This window comes from Pristis pectinata, chromosome 28 (genome assembly GCF_009764475.1).
Source record: "Pristis pectinata isolate sPriPec2 chromosome 28, sPriPec2.1.pri, whole genome shotgun sequence".
Taxonomy (NCBI): Eukaryota; Metazoa; Chordata; class Chondrichthyes; order Rhinopristiformes; family Pristidae; genus Pristis; species Pristis pectinata.
Window position 1 is genome coordinate 4,132,550 of NC_067432.1, and position 20,644 is coordinate 4,153,193.

The 20,644-nt window shown below is 49.3% G+C and overlaps 1 protein-coding gene across 3 annotated transcripts in view; it reads left to right on the plus strand.

The window, feature by feature from the left end:
• LOC127583840 (transducin-like enhancer protein 3-B) overlaps nt 1–20,644 on the plus strand; it is a 90,674-nt gene that overhangs the window by 43,808 nt on the left and 26,222 nt on the right. The window contains exons 7-11 of one of the 3 annotated variants that reach the window (XM_052040214.1): nt 1,930–2,131; nt 4,863–4,870; nt 16,049–16,168; nt 16,992–17,042; nt 18,303–18,455. In XM_052040214.1, the coding sequence (XP_051896174.1) occupies nt 1,930–2,131; nt 4,863–4,870; nt 16,049–16,168; nt 16,992–17,042; nt 18,303–18,455 (534 nt within the window). Of the gene's footprint in view, nt 1–1,929; nt 2,161–4,862; nt 4,871–16,048; nt 16,169–16,991; nt 17,043–18,302; nt 18,456–20,644 lie in introns of all 3 variants that reach the window. The other 2 variants (XM_052040215.1, XM_052040216.1) reach the window with 2 other exon arrangements.

Here is a 20,644-nt window from a genome sequence, read left to right on the forward strand (position 1 = left end):
CCTGGCTGAGATGTTGGTGCTCTGATTAAGGCTCTGCCTCTTCTAGTGTTCAGCTGTGACCTGCAAGACATAACATTGGCCCATTCGTCTTTGGTAAGAGATGACGGGCGTTTCGTGAGAAATACAGAATCCTGAAGGGAAAAGTTGCTTCCACAGGTCTAAAATCAGTACCTAAGTTCAAGTTTATTGTCATAGGAATACATACACAGGGCATAAAGGCCATGAAGATTAGCTTTTTGCAACAACAGTACAGGACATTATAAACATGACAAACTTAAGTTAACATAAGCTTAAATTAAGTTACATGACAAAATAAACATAATGAAACTAGTGGAAGTTGAGAAAGAGAAAAAAATACATAGTCTGATGTGGTGTTAGGGTTTTTCACGTCAGTTCAAGAACCTGATGGCGGTGGGAAGAAGCTGTTCTTCCCCTAGGGCACAACAGGAGTGCAGTCTCCGAAAGGACTCCAGCCCATCACCGCCGCTTCTCCACGTCAGTGAGACGGCCGATAAATGCTGGTCCCATCTCCCAGAGATGACGAATTCATAGAGAACACAGATTTGTGGTGATCAGCTCAAGACCCAGCGGAAATGCAAGGAAGCAAATTCAGACAAGGGGTTATTGTTATCTGGGCCCAGCTCCCGAAAGGCAGTGGAAGCAGATTCAACAGGACCTTTCTAAAGGGAATTGGATAAATGCTGAGAGGGACAACATTTCCAGGCCAGCGGATGTGTCAGTACAGGCATGGTGGGCTGAATTTGGTGCTTAATAATTGTGAGGTTGCCTAATAAAGCATTCAAGCACACAGTGATCGATGGGGAAAAGATCCAGTATTCCATCTCCCTCCACTCTGTCCGGTGTAGTCGATGCCCACTGCTTTGCACACAAATCCCCTTGTCCCCGTAGGCTCTGAAATCAGAGTGTTCACTACCACTTACGTTGGGAGAGAGGTAAAGAATGGCAAATCTGGTTCTAAATTAATGTAACCATTTGAAAGGCTAGACCTGCAGCAATCCCAGTGGGATGCCTCCGTATCCAGGCCCTTCCTGCTGAAGCACAAACACAACCTCGCCAGTGTTAAATCAGGAAGTTATTTTTACTTATCGCTTGTGTTGGCTGGAGCTGTGCTGCAGTGGATCCTGTATCATTGTCTGTTCCTTGTGGCTTTAAGCTCAAGTGTATGGTGTCTGCTTTGGATAGTTTTTATTTCTTTTGTCAAGAGATCTCTCTGTTGTGTGCGTGTCTGAATTTAGCTTAAATCAGTATAACGTCAGTCTGTGTGCAGTTGGTGAGGATGGCGTGGCGTTGAGTTCTTCGTGACCTTTGAGGGGGGGGTTTTGCCCTGTCCCCTGGTCTGCAGTGCCTTGGAAGAAAGGTGGTACTGGTAGGGATGGCACTCTTGACCAAGAGGCCTTCAGTGGTGGGGTGGGGAAGGCCAAGGTTCTTGATCCTGATCACACTGCGTGATGGGTAGGGCTTGTTAGACTCCACTGTGACTGTTGTCCATTGCTCTCCCTCCACTACACCATTCCCATCCAATCGCTGCCACCCTGCTTCTCCCTTGGATAAACAGCGTCTCGCTCAGCCGCGATCCTCAGCCTGAGGGGAGGGGTGGAGCCCAAACCTCCGATGTCGTGTGTTTGTGTGAGATATTTTTGTTGCAATACAATTCCGACGTTGATCTTTGATTCTGATCTGAATAATTAACTTTTCCTTCTGGAATTTTTGCTCTTCTCTAGCAGGGCACCTCTGCGAGGTTCGTTTCTATGTTAATGATCCCACTGCAAATTTCTCACGGTTTCCTGTTTTCTCTCTCTCTTCTCTCTCCCCCTCCCTCTCACCTCCATTGCTCTTGTTGCTTTGCATTTACTGTGATTTCTTTCCCTTTTTTCCCTTCCATCACATATCACATTGGTTTCTCCACAGCAGCAACAGCTCCAGGCCCAGCACCTCTCCCACACCCACGCCCCTGTCCAAATGCCACCCCACCCCTCTGGTCTTCAGCCTCCAGGAATCCCCCCGGTCACCGGGAGCACCTCTGGACTCCTGGCGCTCTCCAGCGCCCTGGGCAGCCAAGCCCAGCTGTCGGTGAAGGACGAGAAGAACCATCACGAACTGGACCACAGAGGTGAGGAGGAACTTGGGCGACGGACGAGGGTGTGTGGCTCAGCCAGTTGAGGGCTGTCCTCTTGCAGGGCAAGAGACTCTGTGTCACCAACCAAGGCAGCTCCAAGTGTCAAACCCTCGTGTGTGATTGAAATGGCTGGCTGCTCTCGGCAATCACGGTGGGTCGCTCTGTGTTGGAGAAACAACAGAGCGTGAACACTTGGACGTGGATTGGAGGTTGATTTGACTGACAGGTTATTCTGGAGGAGCCGGGCAGTGGGAATAGATTGCCTTTCTTCCCAAGTTACTCTGTTAAATGGCCAGAACTTTGTGGACCACACAGTTGTCCCTGTGTTTAAGATTCTGTGATTCTACCATTAAAACTGTTTAGTGCCACATTCAGTATCATCCCATGGAATGGACACCTCCTTAAAATTCAATTTCACTTGGTGGGTGATGGAAATCCATTGTCGCTGGAAGATTTACTAGGGCGGTACAGTGGTGTAGTTAGTAGAACTGCTGCCTTTTGTCTCCAACAACCCAAGTTCACTCTCTGACCTCCGCTGCTGTCTGTGTGGAGTTTGCATGTTCTCCCTGTGACTGCGTGAGTGTGCTCCGGTTTCCTCCCACGTCCCAAAGGTGTGCTGGTGGATTAATTGGTTACTCTGCAAAATTACTGCTTGGTGTGAGAGAATAAATTGCAGGATTACCAGGCAGTAAGGAGGCGGGCTGTACTGACACCACTGTTAACCTTCAACTGGGCTGTGGGTTGCCAACCCCAGAATTGCCTTGGAACTGCTAGGAATTAAAAATTACTCTGCAGAATGCTTTGAGAACAAAATCCTAGAGGGAAAGTTGTGGCATTAAGCTTATGTTTAACTTTTAAAAAAAAGTTGGAAAGGAGTGCAAGACTATTTCCTGTCCATGAAGAATTATCCAATTGGATAACAGTCTTCATTTTCTGATTGGTTGAGGTGCGCCGGTTCACTTGAAGGATGAGCCAATAGCAGGATTGACAGGTCATGTGGTGCCGTCCATGAAAACTAACTGGAGTTGGTAGCACCAAACCCCTGGCCCATGGCATAAGTTGTGTGATATGTTTTATTGTTTTTGACAACTCTAACTGTGACTTTTCTTTTCTCTGACCAATGGCTGACTGCTGTGCTGTAACTCCTGTCATGCTGGACTGTTCTCATAGAGAGAGACTCAAGGTGTGGTAAGTGTTAAATCCCTCACAAACTTGTAATCATTGGCACTGTAGTTAATGTTTCAGGAGCACCTTTTCTGCATGTTTCCTTACCCTACCTGGTTCCTGTAAACTCCTTGTTGCCAGAAAAACAAGCACACATCGCTCATCCAATGCTCTTTTTTTTAAACTCTGGGAGGCTTGTAGAATTTATCGAACTTTATCTCAAACCTGACGACATGCCCTCTTCGTAGCTGTTCCTGTGAAAGTTACGAGACAAAATCTTGAGAGATTTGAAGGTCAGTGGAGGATGGGACAAGTGAGAGTGTTGCCAAAGTTTTCATTATCAGAGGGAGTCTTCCTGTCCCTCCTTTCTCCGTCCTTCTGTGTGAGTGCTGGTCTGCCTGCCTCTGTCTGAGGGAGTCGTCGCTTTCCTGGTTTCTTGTATGTGCCAATTGCTTTATGATGGCTGATGTGATTTCTCAAAACTACGGCAGAAAATAATCTATCAGTGGAAGTTGCCAGAGTCGGAACTCTGTCCGGAATTCCCTTTGATCAATTTTCCTTTCTCATGAACTCCCGGTAAGGGATTTGCACCCCCCCACCTAATCATTTATCCACTTTCTGTTATATGGTAAGAGGACAGATCCTGGACTGTCTCCCTGGATCAACAACCAAAGACCATTTCGAGAGGTATAGTGTATAAAAGTAAGGAAGTGTTGATGAGGCTCTACAGGGCACTAGTGAGGCCTCGTTTGGAATATTGTGCGCAGATTTGGGCCCCACATCTTAGGAAGGATGTGTTGACGTTGGAGAGGGTTCAGAGGAGATTTACGAGGATGATTCCAGGAATGAAAGGGCTTACGTATGAGGAGCGTTTGTCGGCTCTTGGACTGTACTCGCTGGAGTACAGAAGAATGAGAGGGGACCTCATAGCGACATTTAAAATATTGATAGGAAAGGACAGAGTAGATGTGGCTAGGCTGTTTCCCTTGGTGGGTGAGTCCAGGACCAGAGGGCACAATCTTAGAATTAGAGGGTACAGTTTCAAAACAGAGATGAGGAAAAATTTCTTTAGCCAGAGGGTGGTGAATTTGTGGAACTCCTTGCCACGTACAGCAGTGGAGGCCAGATCAGTGGGGGCGTTCAAGGAGGAGATTGATAGATATCTAAATAGTCAGGATATCAAGGGATATGGGGATAAGGCCGGTAATTGGGATTAGAATAGTTTTTTTTTTCTTCTTCCCCCATTCCCCATTTCTCATTTCTATTTCCCTTTCCTTGGAGCAGACTCGATGGGCCGAATGGCCTGCTTCTGCTCCCTTGTCTTGTGATCTTGTGACCATTTGCTTCTATGCAAAGAGGTTTAGTTCAGTTTTGAGGTTGTGCTGCTGGTTTTGGTAATTACAAATTGGTAAATTGGTTTATTATTGTCACATGTACCGAGGTACAATGAAAAACTTTGTTTTGCATACCGTCCATACAGATCATTTCATCTCATCAGCTCACTAAGGTAGTACAAAAGAAATCAAAACAGAATGCAGAATAAAATGTTACAGTTACAGAGAAAGTACAGTGCAGGCAGACAATAAGGTGCAAGGCCCTGACTGGGTAGATTTGGCTTTAAGAGTCCATCTTATCGTACTAGGGGACCGTTCAATAGTCTTATACCGGCGGGATAGAAGCTGTCCTCGAGCCTGGTGGTACGTGCTTTCAGGCTTTTGTATCTTCTGCCCGATGGGAGGGGGGAGTAAAGAGAGTGTCTGGGGTGGGTGGGGTCTTTGATTATGCTGGCTGCTTTACTGAGGCAATGAGAAGTACAGACAGAGTCCATGGAAGGGAGGCTGGTTTCCGTGATGTGCTGGGCTGTGTCCACAACTCTCTGCAGTTTCTTGCGGTCCCGGGCAGTGCAGTTGCCGTACCAAGCCGTGATGCATCCAGATAGGATGCTTCCTATGGTGCATTGATAAAGATTGGTGAGGGTCAAAGGGGACATGCCAAATAAGTCTGCTGAAAAATTATTGATGTGGAGAGTGTGGGTTAATAGACTTAAGTAGCATAATTTGGATAGAGTCGAGGTATCTCTCTCTGTGGGGGTTAATGAACCAATTTTCTCTCTGAAAAATTGGGTGTTACTGAAGCTAAGTGGGATAGAGTCTTGTGGTGACTGGGGGTGGTGTAGAATGAGTCGTGTACAACACTCGCGTTCCCTTCTGCACACACCATTGGGAGTTTTTACCAGGTCTAGCCATACGTTGATGAGTGCCTTCGTGGATTGTGACAGATGCTCCTCCATGTAAATGGAGCCTCCTCTCTGTGGAGACTACAGGTGTTGGCCTGTGGCACAGATCATTGAAGAAGATTTGAAGATTTCTTTATCAGTCACATGTACATCGAAACACACAGTGGAATACACCTTTTGTGTAGGGTGTTCTGGGGGCAGCCCGCAAGTGTTGCCACGCTTCTGGTGCCAACATAGCATGCCCACAACTTCCTAACCTGTACGTCTTTGGAATGTGGGAGGAAACCCACACAGTCACGGGGAGAACATACAAACTCCTTACAGACAGTGGCCGGAATTGAACCTGGGTTGCTGGCACTGTAATAGTGTTACGCTAACCGCTACACGTCTGGGATTACTGTGTTTTACCATGGAGCGGTCTGGGCCAGGGTTAGCATGGGAGCCTTCAGTTGAGTAGATTGAGGGCAATTCTTTTGGGGGAGTGAAAAGTCAAAGAGAGGGGGAATGAATGAGCTCGCATTCAGCAGGTCAGGCAACGATTGTGGGAACGGGAAGATGGCGTTATCTCTTCTGGTCAGGCCCACCTCCAGCAAGGAACCTGACCTCTGACTCGTCTCCCATTCACTGGACATGACCTCTGTCTGTAGAGGAGTTGCCTGATGTGGTGCTTTAGAGAGGGGTTTTCTTGAGGGGGTATTCTCCTGGCTAACGAGGTTTCCTTGTAAGTGAAAATACTTTTTTTTAATTGTGTTTTGGCAACTGGACTGTGATTCAACCAACAAGATTTCTGTGTCTAAAATCCATGGGAGCAGTGAATCAAATGAAATGGCTCTGGCTTTCCCACATGGATTTCCATCCCACAACTCTCGTTCCTCTTACTTTCTCCTTCTCGTCCTCTCCACCTTGATTCCGATCCCTCTTTTGTGTCTATGCCTTATTGGAAGGAGCTGACACAGAGATTAGTGCTGCCTTAATTTCATTAGAGTGAACACAGACCCATCTCCCCCACCCACCGACAGCACTGGCTGAGGATTTGCCTGTTCCTTGTCTGTGGCCAGCCCATGAATACGAGCGGTGAATTATGCTTGCCTGCTCATTTGCTGGCTGCCTAAGCCATTTATTAGAGAGGTTTAAAGCGTTCAGCTGGCTTGTACTGCCAGTGCGAGCTTGTGTTTCGTGTGAGTGAGTTCTCTGAATACATGCAGTCAACTCTGAAGAAATGAAAATCCCCCCTGTGATTAAGAAGCCATTTTATCCTTGATCAGACATTGCTATTATCCAGAGCAGCTCATACTGTGCGTTTGGCCCAAGTTATTGCTGTGTGATGTGGACATTTAACTCCTGGGGAGATTTTTTTTTAAGCTGATCGTTCATTATTTCACCAATTTCCTTTCTAAAACCATCTCCTTGGCCTGGCTGCCTTGTCACTAGCCCAGCAACACTTTGCAGTTATGTTGCATCTTTAGTGTAGTAAAATGTTTTTTTTTAAAGATAACCCTCGGTGGCACAGCCGGTGGAGTCACTGCTTCGTGACGCCGGTGACCTGGGTTCAATCCTGACCTTGGGGACTGTCTGTGTGGAGTTTGCACAGTCTCCTTGTGACTATGTGGGTTTCCCCTGGGTGCTCTGGTTTCTTCCCAAGGCCCAAAGACATGCAGGTTGGTGGAATAATTGGCCATTGTAAATTGCTGGTAGTGTGTGAGTGAGTGGTGGAATCTGGGTGGAGTTGATGGGAATGTGGGGAGAATAAGATGGAATTAATATGACTGGATGGTTGAGGACTGAAGGACCAGTTTCCGTGCTGTATGACTCTCACATTTGACATTCAGCCAGCTGAAGAGACATCAGGACATTGGTTCCAAAGCTCGGTCAAAGCGGTAGGTTTTAAGGAGCATTTTGAAGCAGGAAAACAACGTGAGAAGGTATCACAGGGGAATTTCAGCCCTTGGGGTATGGCCGTCAACGTGAATTGGAGACGACAGAGGCCAGAATTGGAAGATTGCAGGAGATCTTGGGGCAGTGGAGTTGGTTACGGACACGGGATGGGCCATTGTGAGGTCATGGAAGAATTTGAAGGATGCAGATTTTTAAATGAAGCCGTTTGCTCTTCTGAAGCTGAGCGGAGCAGCGAGCACGAGGCGCGGTCCCTCGGTGAGAGCCATCTCAGTCGGGGAAGATGCTGAGGTGAAGTCACTGGTGCCGACTGGCTGGAATTAGTCAAAACTTGGCTACTGAGGTCACATCCTGCCCACACCCTCTCCCCACCCAATCCAACTGTAGCAGTGCGGCCAACTAAAATCAGATTGGACGAGAAAAGAAACAAAATCTTCCTGGCTTTTCAGGATACAGCTGTAATCCAGAGACTCGTTCCAACAACCTGCAGATCCCCCGGCAGCTGGTAAATCAGGAATAAAGAACCATCTACTGGGTTGTCATGAGGTGTGACGCCCTTGCCTGTTCCAGACCCCAGACTCGCAACTGTCATTGCCTCTGAGATGGCCAATCAAATCTTTGTACTTAGTTAGGGATGTGGAATAAAGGTCAACCCTCAGTGATGTGCATGTTTCCCACTGCTCCTGTGTGAATGATTTAGGAGGTAAGTGGGTTGTGGGAAAGGCTGTACAGTGAGATCTGGTGTGGAGCACCTGGTCCTCCATCGGGAATGGTCTCCACCTCTCACGCCTGCCGAGAAACCCGTTCCCTGCCATCCAAGGTCAAAATGCTGGTTCCTCCCTGAGCAACATGCCAAAAGGTGAATGAGGCTCGTCTTGGTTCGGGTCTTTTGATGCCGCTGTTGGGATCTGCCCAGTCTCAGATGTTTTTGATATGTGGGCATCACTGATGTTTCTCCGTAATTGCCCCTGGACTGAGTGGCCTGTTCTAGGGTGCAGTTGGGTCAGGTCAGGAGTTGTGTTAGTTGCAGACTGGGAGGCGATGGCAAATCTCCCTCTCAAGGAACTGTGCACTAGATGGATTTGGATGATGGTCCAGTTGGTTTCATATTGGAGATTAATGATTTGTTGGTGCTGACTCCACATTTACTTGAATTTAAACTTCTGCTCTCGGATGCCAGTGAAGTGCCTTAACCCTTCCACTGCTGCATCCGACCAGCTCCACGTGAACCCTCTCTGCTCCAAGTTCCTCCTTGCAACCTGCCCTCTGGTCTCTTTCACCACCCACACTTGGAGCAAAATCTCAAATGCCCCCAATCTGCAGGTGAGGTTGTGAGTGCTTGAACATTCAAAGTGTGTTTTTATTTCTGTATATTCTTATTAACATTAAATTAATATTCTGCTGAGCCCAATATAAATATCTAAGCAACCACTGTATCATGCAGCCAAAACTGGCCTTCCCTCCATTGACTCCGTCTACACTTCCCGCTGCCTTGGGAAAGCAGCCAACGTAATCAAAGACCCCTCCTGCCCTGGTTATTATCTCTTCTTCCCCCCCATCGGGCAGAAGATACAAAGGCTTGAGAACAGGTACCACTAGGTTCAAGGACAGTTTCTCTCCTACTGTCATCAGACTTTTGAACAGACCTCTCATACGCTGAAGATGAACTCTTGATCTCCCAATCTACCTCGTTGTGGCCCTTGCACTTTGTCTACCTGCACTGCACTTTCTCTGTAACCGTAACACAATGTACTACATTCTGTTTTTTTTTGTTTTGTTCTACCTCAATTTACTTGTGTATGGATTGATCTGTCTGGATGACACGCAAACAGTTTTTCACTGCATCTTGGTACATGTGGCGATAACCAACCGATTCCAATGTGGGGTGTCCAACCAGGTATGATTTGAGGAATCTCAGCAGAGAGGGGACATCTGGTGACTGCTGGAAGAAAATAGGGGCAGGGGAAAGCAGAGGACAATTCTTCAAGCCAGCTAGAGCAAGCTTGATGGGCTGAATGGCCTCCATGTGTGGTCCCTCTCAACAGGGCAGGGAGTCCCACAATCTCGGCAGGCCCTGTATTGGACTTGTTGAGTTGTAGTTTAAATCTGCTGCGGAATCTGTCTGGCCCACAGCTGATCTCCCTGCTCTTCGCCACCATGAGGTCGCAGGGTCATTATGCTAAGGAGAGTTTAACATTGGGAACAATACTTTGCGTGGTGAAGGACCACAGCAGAACCTATGTTCTGTGTGTCTCGGTCTTTAGGTCTTCGAAACTCCTTGTTGCTTGTGTTTGAAGGACGAGTTGGCAGTTTGCTCCATGGAGATGTAGGGCTGGGTGAGGGGACATAGAGTTCTGGAGATCTCTGATCTGTAAAGTCTGAAAATAAATGGTCCACTTGTTGAATTGCTGGGAGTCGGTGGATGGCTGAGGGAGGAGGGTTAGTCTGATGTGATTCACCGTTGCGATTGGGGGTAGTTTGTGTGAATCTTGGTACTCAGATGGGACCAAGTGAAGGATTGCAGAGAGAAAACCCAATGCATTTGAGATCTGGTCAAAAAATGAATGATGCTTGCCTTGGGTCATGGCCTTTTGCTACAGCATTGTAGCACGCTCCAAGTATATAATTCTCCGTTATGTGGTGAGATTGGATGTTGGTTGAGGTGCTTTAGGAAGGCGAGGTGTTATGTAGATTTGTTTCGGAGTGGTAGACAACACTGGCCTTGGTGTGGGCCACAGCCTTGGCTCTCCAACCCTGGTCTCTGCACACTGCTGGCTATGGACTTCAATCTGGTTTCGGGGGCCGAGCAACATACCAAACTGCTGGAGGAACTCAGCAGGTCAGGCAGCATCCGTGGATGGAAATGACAGTCGGCGTTTCGGGTTGAGACCCTTCATCTGGACTACTTTAAAAGACAGGTGGGAGGCAGCCTGTATAAAAAGGTGGAGGGAAGGGGTGGAGGTGCTGATGTGGGAGAGTGGGAATGGTGCCAGGAGCTGATAGGTAGAAGTGGCATAGTAATACAGAGCAATAGAAGAGCAATACAGGCCCTTCGGCCCAATGAGTCCATGCCGACCACTTTGTCCACTGAGCTAGTCCCAATTTCCTGTGTTTGGCTCGTATACCTCCAAGCCCCACCCCTCCATGTACCTATCCAAGTGCTTCTTGAATGATACCGTTGTACCTGCCTCACCCACTCCCTCTGGCAGCTCGTTCCACATACTCACCACCCTCTGTGTGGAAACATTGCTTCTCGGGTCCCTTTTAAATCTTTCCCCTCTCACCCTAAATCTATGCCCCCTACCCTGCGGAAACTGTTACCGTCCACCTTATCTGTGCCTCTCATAATTTTGAACACTTCTATAAGGTCACCCCTCATCCTCCTACGTTCCAAGGAATAAAGACCTAACCTGACCAACCTCTCCCTATAACTCAGGCCCTCGAGTCCTGGCAGCATCCTCGTAAATCTTCTCTGCGCTCTTTCCAGTTTAACCGCGTCTTTCCTGTAACAGGGTGACCAAAGCTGTAGACAAAGGGTTGAAGATGATGGAGGTTGGCTCGAGTTACTCAAGTGAAGCACTGAGTGACTCAGAGGAACATGCTAGTGCGCTATCAGCAACCAGTTTAACACACTCAATGGGGAAATGGGTGTGGCAACCTGTATCTGACAGCTGTGGGAATATTTTTACTTTAACCAGCAAGCTCCAAATATTTTGTGGTATCTTTTTTAACTTGCATGTGGGAATTGGAAGCTGATTCCTGGAAAGAAGTTGCTCATATTTATGCTTTCTGTCTTATCTCTGTTAACTTTCTTTTTCTCACTACATTATTTTCTTTTGCTCTCTCTGTCTCTGTCTCTCTCTGTCTCTGTCTCTCTGCCACAAAGCTTGCCTCAGTGCGAAAGGATTTTGGCTATTGTCTGTTTGGGGTTTGGGACGGTAGTCTTTGTTTGGCTTTTCTGAGGGGTGTTGGTGGGGGGTTAACATTCCAATCAGCTGTGTCCCCGGTTCATATTGATTTTCTAACGTCACTCTGGACAAAGCCCCTTGCTGCAGATCAGTGGGGGGGAGAGGGAGGGGAGGAAAGGCAAAAGGCAACAAGAAGCCCTTTAGAACAACAAATGCACACTGATTAAAGCAGTCTGTTTCAGTAGCAAAGCCAGTCACAAAGAAATATTCCTTTCGGGGGGTGGGGGGAACTTCACCAAAGTTTAAGGGAAAGCCTCGCACGGTCTCAATTCATTCATAAAAATGAAAACATTTTTCTTGACGAGAGTCTATCAAAGCATCAATAATATTTAGTGAGTTGGCCGTGTGCCCAGGGGAGGTTGAATGATCGATTCCCCTCGATGCTTGACATAACACTCTGGTATTCTCAGCTTCAATGACTGAGAAGAAAGGTTTCATTTGACTCGATTGGCAATGAAGAGAGAAGACAGCCCCCAGCAAGCCCTTCCGCAGGAGATTTAAATGGTCTAGAAGAACACCACTATTATTTCTGCTTGGTCCCACCAGGTTACATGTATTTGGGAACTGCAGATGAAGACATTTCCTTCCCTTTTTTTCCCCCTTCTCTCTTCCCCCCCCCTCTCTCTTCCCCCCCCCCTCTCTCTTCCCCCCCCTCTCTCTCCCCCCCCCCTCTCTCTTCCCCCCCCTCTCTCTTCCCCCCCCTCTCTCTTCACCCCCCTCTCTCTTCCCCCCCTCTCTCACTTCCCCCCCTATCTCTCTTCCCCCCCCCCCTCTCTCTTCCCCCCCCTCTCTCTTCCCCCCCTCTCTCTTCCCCCCCTCTCTCTTCCCCCCCTCTCTCTCTTCCCCCCTCTCTCTCTTCCCCCCCTCTCTTTCCCCCTCTCTCTTCCCCCCCTCTCTTCCCCCCTCTCTTCCCCCCCCTCTCTTCCCCCCCCTCTCTTCCCCCCCTCTCTTCCCCCCCCTCTCTTCCCCCCCTCTCTTCCCCCCCTCTCTTCCCCCCCCTCTCTTCCCCCCCCTCTCTTCCCCCCCCTCTCTTCCCCCCCTCTCTTCCCCCCTCTCTTCCCCCCTCTCTTCCCCCCTCTCTTCCCCCCCCTCTCTTCCCCCCCCTCTCTTCCCCCCCCTCTCTTCCCCCCCCTCTCTTCCCCCCCCTCTCTTCCCCCCCCTCTCTTCCCCCCCCTCTCTTCCCCCCCCTCTCTTCCCCCCCCTCTCTTCCCCCCCCCTCTCTTCCCCCCCCCCTCTCTTCCCCCCCTCTCTTCCCCCCCCTCTCTTCCCCCCCCTCTCTTCCCCCCCCTCTCTTCCCCCCCTCTCTTCCCCCCCCTCTCTTCCCCCCCTCTCTTCCCCCCCCTCTCTTCCCCCCCCCTCTCTTCCCCCCCCCTCTCTTCCCCCCCCCTCTCTTCCCCCCCCCTCTCTTCCCCCCCCCTCTCTTCCCCCCCCCTCTCTTCCCCCCCCTCTCTTCCCCCCCCTCTCTTCCCCCCCCCTCTCTTCCCCCCCCTCTCTTCCCCCCCCTCTCTTCCCCCCCCCTCTCTTCCCCCCCCCCCCTCTTCCCCCCCCCCTCTCTTCCCCCCCCCTCTCTTCCCCCCCCCCCTCTCTTCCCCCCCCTCTCTCTTCCACCCCCTCTCTCTTCCCCCCCCTCTCGTCCACCCCTCTCCCCCTCTCTCCCTGTTTGTCCGTCCCTCTCTTCCCCCCCGCTCTCTCTTCCCCCCCCTCTCTCTTCCCCCCCCCTCTCTCTTCCCCCCCCCTCTCTCTTCCCCCCCCCTCTCTCTTCCCCCCCTCTCTCTTCCCCCCCCCTCTCTCTTCCCCCCCCCTCTCTCTTCCCCCCCCCCTCTCTCTTCCCCCCCCCTCTCTCTTCCCCCCCCCTCTCTCTTCCCCCCCCCTCTCTCTACCCCCCCCTCTCTCTACCCCCCCCCCTCTCTCTACCCCCCCCCTCTCTCTTCCCCCCCCTCTCTCTTCCCCCCCCCCCTCTCTCTACCCCCCCTCTCTCTTCCCCCCCCCCTCTCTCTACCCCCCCCCCTCTCTCTTCCCCCCCCCCGCGCCATATTCTTTTAATGCCTTTCCACTCTCAGCAGTTGTTGCTGCCGAGAGAGCCTTTCAGCACATTCCCTGCAAGCCTCTGATTCTGTGCCTGTGGCAGTCTGGAAAGAAACGGGCCCATGTTCCGTGTAAAGCATTGGCTGATTAGCAAGTTGTTGGCTTGTGTTCAGCCCCAGGCTAAAGTCTTCTCTTTTGTGGAGCTGCTCGAGCTGTTTTCTGGGAAGGCCTGAATAGAGGCTGAGTCTTGCTGCCTTCAGTGCCTCCTCCCCCTCCAACCTTCGCCCTCTCCCCTGGTTTTAATTGAAGAGTTCAGAAATGAAGGGCTGTCTCGCCTTCACGTCTTGGCCCAACTTTCAGTAAAAAGCTGAATTGCTTTGAGAAGGGCTCTTGTGTTGGACATGGTTGGCAGTTTGATGCGAGCTTTTAATCTCTGGCTCACTTGCCATTTTCAGCGGTGGGGGGGAGGTGCAGAAGCAATTAGAAGTTCTTACTCATGAAAACATGGGAATATTCTACTTGGGGTACACTTCTATCCATTCTGCTGGCCTCCAACTGCTTTCTCAAGAATTTATTTAAGTATGCAGTGCGGTAGAAGCTAATTGTAATCAGCCCAGACTGTAGATTGCTTTCTCCTTTCTTACATAACCTGCCGCTCGTGACCTCCTGCGTACACATTTCTCCCCTCCATCTCTGCTGTAGTCTGCTGTGCCCCGAGGGAGGGATGTTACCTCCGACATGTGTGAACTTTCCGATCTATTCGAGCACCTGTACAGGTGTCGATGTATTAAAAACTGCAGGAGATGGAAATCCCAAATTAAAAGCAGAGACATGCTGGGGTCTCTCAACAAGTCGAACAGCTCCTGTGGGGGGAGAAACCGTCCAAGTTTTGGGTCAACGTCCTGTCGTCAGAACACTTGTTATGGGTGGTTCTGAGCTATGTTCACCATCTGAATGAACATTTTCAAAGCCCCTTTGGTGACCTCTGTCTCAAAGCACTCTGCAGCCAATCAGAATCAGGTTTATTATCACTGACTTGTATGTCATGAAATGTGTTGTTTTGCAGGAGCAGTACACTGCAAAGACATAAAACTACTATAAATTAGAAAAACAAATGATAGCAGTTATTTATATCGCTATTACAGTGCCAGTGAGCCGGGTTCAATTCCGGCCGCTGTCTGTAAGGAGTTTGTATGTTCTCCCCGTGTCTGCATGGGTTTCCTCCGGGTGCTCCGGTTTCCTCCCACGTTCCAAAGACGTACGGGTTAGGAAGTTGTGGGGATGCTATGTTGGCACTTGCGGGCTGCCCCCAGAACACTCTACGCAAAAGATGCATTTCACTGTGTGTTTCAATGTACATGTGACTAATAAAGAAATCTTATCTTATCTTGAGGAACAGCTTCTTCCTCTTTGCCATCAGGTTTTTGAACGGTCGATGAACACTGCCTCGTTTATTCCTTTTTTGCACTATTTATTTATTTTTGTAATTTATAGTAATTTTATGTCTTTGCACTGTACTGCTGCCGCAAAACAAATTTCACGTCATATGTCAGTGATGATAAACCTGATTTTGATTCTCCCGCGGTGCATTTAATTCAGGGAAAGGCGCTGTGTAAATCCCAGGTTTTGCGGGAAACGTCTGCTTAATTTTCCGGCCGGACTGAGCCCAGAGAACGTGGGGTGGGTCGGACTTTCCCCATCGTCCAGCAGGAATTCTGGTTATTTGCAAATGTTAGAGTCTGAATCAGGTTTAGTATCACTGACATTTGACGTGAAATTTGTTGTTTTGTGGCAGCAGTACAGTGCAAAGGCATAATCTATAAATTACAAAATTAAATAGTGCAGAACAAAAAAGGAATAACGAAGTAGTGTTCTTGGTTCATGGATCGTTCAGAAACCTGATGGCGGAGGGGAAGAAGCTGTTCCTGAATCTGTACCTGTACCTCCTCCCTGATGGTAGTAACGAGAAGAAGGCATGTCCCAGATGGTGAGGGTCCCTGAGTGATGGATGCCGCCTTCTTGAGGCAACACCTCTTGAAGGTGTCCTCGATGGTGGGGAGGGTTGTGCCCATGATGGAGCTGGCTGAGTCTACAACCATCTGCAGCCTCTTGCGATCCTGCGCATTGGAGCCTCCATACCAGGCCGTGATGCAACCAGTCAGAATGCTCTCTACCGTACACCTGTAGAAATTTGTAAGAGACATTGGTGATGTAACAAATCTCCTCAAACTCCTAACAAAGTGGAGTGAAGCAGCATGGAAATAGGCCCTTCGGCCCACTCAGTTTGTGTTGTCCATCAGGCACCCATTTCCATTGATCCCACTTTATTCTCCCCACACTCCCATCAATTCCCCCAGTTTCTACCACTTGCCTGTACACTAGGGGCAATCGAGAGTGGCCATTTACCCTACCATGCTCGTCTGTGGGATGTGGGAGGAAACTGGACCACGGCGCGGTGGTGGGGGAGGGGTGCAGGGTGTGGGGTGCAGGATGTGCAAACTCCACCCAGGCAGAACCCAAGGTGGGTATTGAACCTGGATTACCGGAGGCTGCTGCTTCTCCCAGTGACTGAACCGTGATCACCTTGCCTTACCTGACCCTCGTGTGAACTCTTGTCTCTTGCAGAATAACTCTGTCTCGCCATCCGACGGCCTCAGGCCAAATGAAAGAAACAATCGGAGTTCCTCTGATTACCTGGATGCAAAGAAGCGGAAGGTGGAGGAGAAAGATTCGATGAACAGATATGTAAGTCCTGTGTCCTCCCATCTCTTTGGGTAGCCGTGTCTTGGAAGTGGGCTGAGGTGATTTAACGTGCCATGAATTAATTAAAAAGCCCACTTGAAGTTCTTCAACCATCAGTCGTGCTTTCAATAAACAATGTGCTGGAGGAGCTCAGCTGGTCATGCAGACCTGTGGGAGGGAAAGAAATAGCTGACTCATTTCCGATGATCCAATTTTATTCTCCCCACATTCCGATCAACCACAGATGCTGCTCGACCTGCTGAGTTCCTCCAGCTCATTGCTTGTTGCTCCGGATTCCGGCATCTGCACTCTCTTGCGTCACAGTCGTGCTTTCATTTGCGGCTTGCTGGGTAATGGCCTCTCCTGGGGTGGTGGGTGGTGGAGGGATCAAAGATTCAGGGTTCTAGTCCCACATAGTTGTTTGGTCCCAATATTCCAGGCTGATGCAGTCCAAATTTCAGAGTGCCAAGCTGTCAGAGGTGCTACCTCTCAGATTAAATATTAACCCGAGGCTCGCTCTGCACAAGGGTGAATGTGACGGAATCTCGTTTTGAAGAGTTGGAGAGTTCCCCTGGTTTTCTTGTATCTGTCCTTCAACCAGTAACTCCTTCAAGACTGGTTAGGTCGCCGTTTTGGTGCTGTACATGGAAGTGTGTGTGAGTTGACTAACATATTGCCAACAATCCAATAGTGAGCAAGAACATCATTGGCTGACTCCAGCATGCATTAAACCCTTCCCTAGTCACGAACCCCTTTGCTCTGTTGGATTAGATGAGGGTGCCATCCGCTGGTTGAAAAGGCCTCTGATTACTCCTCTCCTTTCTAGGACAGTGATGGCGATAAGAGCGATGACCTGGTTGTAGATGTTTCCAACGAGGTAAGACGGGGTGTTTCAACGCTCCTCCCGACTTGGAAGAGTTCCGTGTTTAAGTCCCATGGGCCGAGGGGTGCTGCCAGTCAGACCCACTGAGTTCCTTTCAGAGGAGGTTTGGGTTGCAAAATGGTGGCATGGCTCCCAAAACACCCTCAACAACGAGGCTGACAATCAAGTGCTGTGTTGAGGGAGTCTTTCCTCGTTGGAGGTGCCAACTCTTGGTGATTTTATTAAGCCAAGGCTTCGGATTAAGCTGCAACCAGTCAAGGTTTCCTCAACAACACCTTCCAAACCCTTGGGACAATACAGCAATGTTTGGGAAAACCAACACATGTGGGTTTCCCTCAAGGTCACACACCATCCCACATCACTGTCCCTCCACTGTGCTGGGTCTGGCACTACGGGAGCACCTTCACCCCAGGGACTGTAGGATTTGAAGGGAGCTAGTCACCTTCCTGAGGTAGTTAGTGGCAAACTTTAAAATCTGGCCTTGTCAACAACGCCCACATTCTGTTAATGAAACTGAAATAATTTCTAGTTTTCTGATCAACCAACTTATTCCCACTTGGAAAAAACTGAGGGATTTTATCGGGCTATTCACAAAAGAAGCGATTCCCAAGATTACAAATCTTTATCTTCTGTTTGCTCCCTCCCTCTCTCATCCATGGGTTTTCCTTTGCCCTCGTTACGTGGCCAACTATGGTCAGGTTTCCTGGGTGACCAGAAAGATGAACTGCACCACTCTGTGCACTTCTGGACTCTGCACGCCTGGTTATCTTTGTCTTGCACACCTTTTCCACAGCCCCACCCCCCACACTTACACCTCAAGCCCTCCCCTCCTCCCTTCATACACCTCAAGCCCTCCCTTCCAGTTGCATTTAATGGAAGGGAGGTGATAGTCAATATTGCTGCTTCTGTAGCCCTGAGCAGACTGGGCTGTGAATTATGGGGAGAGGGTGAACCGATGACCCACTGAGCCCTCACGTCTCTGGGGGCTGTCTGCAGCTGGAAGTGGTGCCTCTAGGGTGAGGGTGTATGAGGGAAGGAGAGGGGTTAATGGTGAACCGTCACCAACCACCCTCTGGTCCTTTGAATTTGCTCTGGTGTTGCGAATGGCCACAAAGACGAGTTACTGTAACACCGAACACTGGCCACATTTTTGTGGTTGAGTTGCCCAGGAACAGCCAGCCAAGTGTGTGCGTATGCCTGTGTGTTAACCCTCCCTTCGCCAGCACTTCTGAGACTTGGTTTTTAAATGTTCAGGATCCAGCCACACCTCGGGTCAGTCCTGTGCACTCTCCCCGCGAGAACGGCTTGGACAAGCCTCGCAGCATAAAGAAGGACGCGCCCAACAGCCCTGCCTCTGTTGCTTCATCCAGCAGTACGCCGTCGTCAAAAACAAAGGAGATGGGCCATGTGAGTAGCACTGCGGTACAGAGGGATCTGGTTGTTGGCATACCCAAAACGTGAACATGCAACAAACAACAGTGGAAACACTGGGCTTTATTGCAAAGAGGGTAGAGTATAAAAGTAACAGTGTGTTGCTGCAACCGGTGAGACCTTACCTAGAGCACTGTGAAAAGATCTAGTCTTATTTAGGGAGGGGTATTCTTGTATGAGAGGCAGCTCGCAGAAGCTTTATCAATTTGATCCCTGGAACAAAGGGGTTATTGTAGGGCAAGAGATCAGAAGGTTGGGTGATTAATCTCTGGAGTTGCAATGAATAAAAGGAAATAGTACAGGAAGTTATTCCAAGGATCAATACATTAGTGGGGGAATCTAGAATTAGGGGACATGATTTCAGATATAGAAACAGAAAATGCTGGAGATACTTGGGTAAGGCTGCATCCGTGGGAAGAGAAACGGGGCTAATGACCTGAAACATTGTTAGCTCTGTTTCTCTTCCCACAGATGCTGCCTGACCTGCCGAGTATTTCTACTACTTTCTGTTTTTATTTCAGATTTCCAGCATCTGCAGCTTTTTTTGTGTCGGTGAAAATAGAAAGAAACTGCAGATGCTGGAAATCTGAAACAAAATCAGAAAATGCTGGAAACACTCGGCAAGTCGGGCAGCATCTGTGGAGAGAGAAAGTCGACTGTTTCTCCTTCCGCCGATGCCGCCTGAGTTGCTGAGTTTAAGATGCAGGAGGAGGAATTCCTCGAGAGCCGTGATTCTTTGGAATTCTGTACTCCAAGGGGGTGGGGGGGGTGGAACAATAATGGGCTATATTCAAGTCTAGGATGCAGGGAGAGGCTTTTGGACTGTGAGGAGATCAAGGGTTTTGAACAGGTGGTGGGATAAAATCAGGGAGTGCTGGAAACGCACAGCAGGTTGGACAGCTTCTGTGGAAAGAGGAACATTATGTTTCAAGTCAAAGCCCCCAGAGATTTGAGGGAACAGGAAGGTTAGACAGAGAGGTGTGTGGGGCAAATACTCCAGTGAGGATGTGTGGGGCCTGTACCTCGTGCTCTTAGTTGTGTCTTGGCTTTTGTAGAAAGAAGCACTTAAAGCATTGAAAGGGTGTTGGTCCCTGACTATGCTCCAACACAGGAGCGTTGTGAACCAGTTCTTCCGGGATGCTTCCCGTGAAAATGCTTTCCTCCTCCTTGGGAACGCCCTCCTCCCCTCCCGCTCCAATGGTAGAGAGCCATTCATGTGATCACAACTCATTGGTGTCTATCGGTGTGAAGTTAGCAACAGGACGCAGTAATTGGTTTACAGCAGCAGAATTTTTCTGTTTGGAATCCAGCATAACAGGCGTGGGGTGGGACAAAGGAGTTTTTGTTCGTGCCTCACTGATTCAGAGTCATCAGAGTCATCCAGCATGGAAACAGGCCCTTCGGCCCAACCATGCCAACCATGTTGCCCAGTGAGCTGGTCCCATCTGCCCACATTTGGCCCATAGCCCTCTAAACCTCTCCTATCCACATACGTATCCAGGTGGCTTTCAAATGTTGCTAATGTGCCCACCTCAACCACTATTTCTGGCAGCTCATTCCAAATACGCACCACCTTTTGTGTGAAGAAGCTGCCCCTGATGTCCCTTTTAAATCTCTCACCTCTGATCTTAAACCTATGCCCTCTTGTTTTTAAACACCCCCTCTCTGGGGATAAAAACTGTGTGCTTTCACCCTATGCCCCTCATGACTTTATATACCTCGATCAGGTCGCCCCTCGATCCCCTACATTCCAGGGAATGGAGTCCTAGTCCTAGAGAGGGTTAAGTATGAGGGGAGATGTCCCTGTACTTCAAAATATAGCTGCTTTCCATCCACTTGTGGGGCAGACAAGGTCTCATTTAATGTCCTGTCCAAAAGGCTGCCAACAGTGCAACTTCCCTACAACTGTCCCTCACTGGGCTGTTGGCCAGAACTTGTGCGCCGGCAATGGGACATTAACACACACCATGCGTTTTGGACTTATTTGCGATTGTCCTCTGGAGTGTCGGAGGCTGAGGTAGTAGTTTATAAACTCATAAGAGGCATAGGTAGGATAGACAGCCAGAATCTTAGTAGAGGGTAGAAATGCCAAATACTAGAGGGCGTGCATTTGAGGTGAGAAGGGGAAAATTTAAGGGAGATGTGTGAGGCAAGTTTTTTTTTAC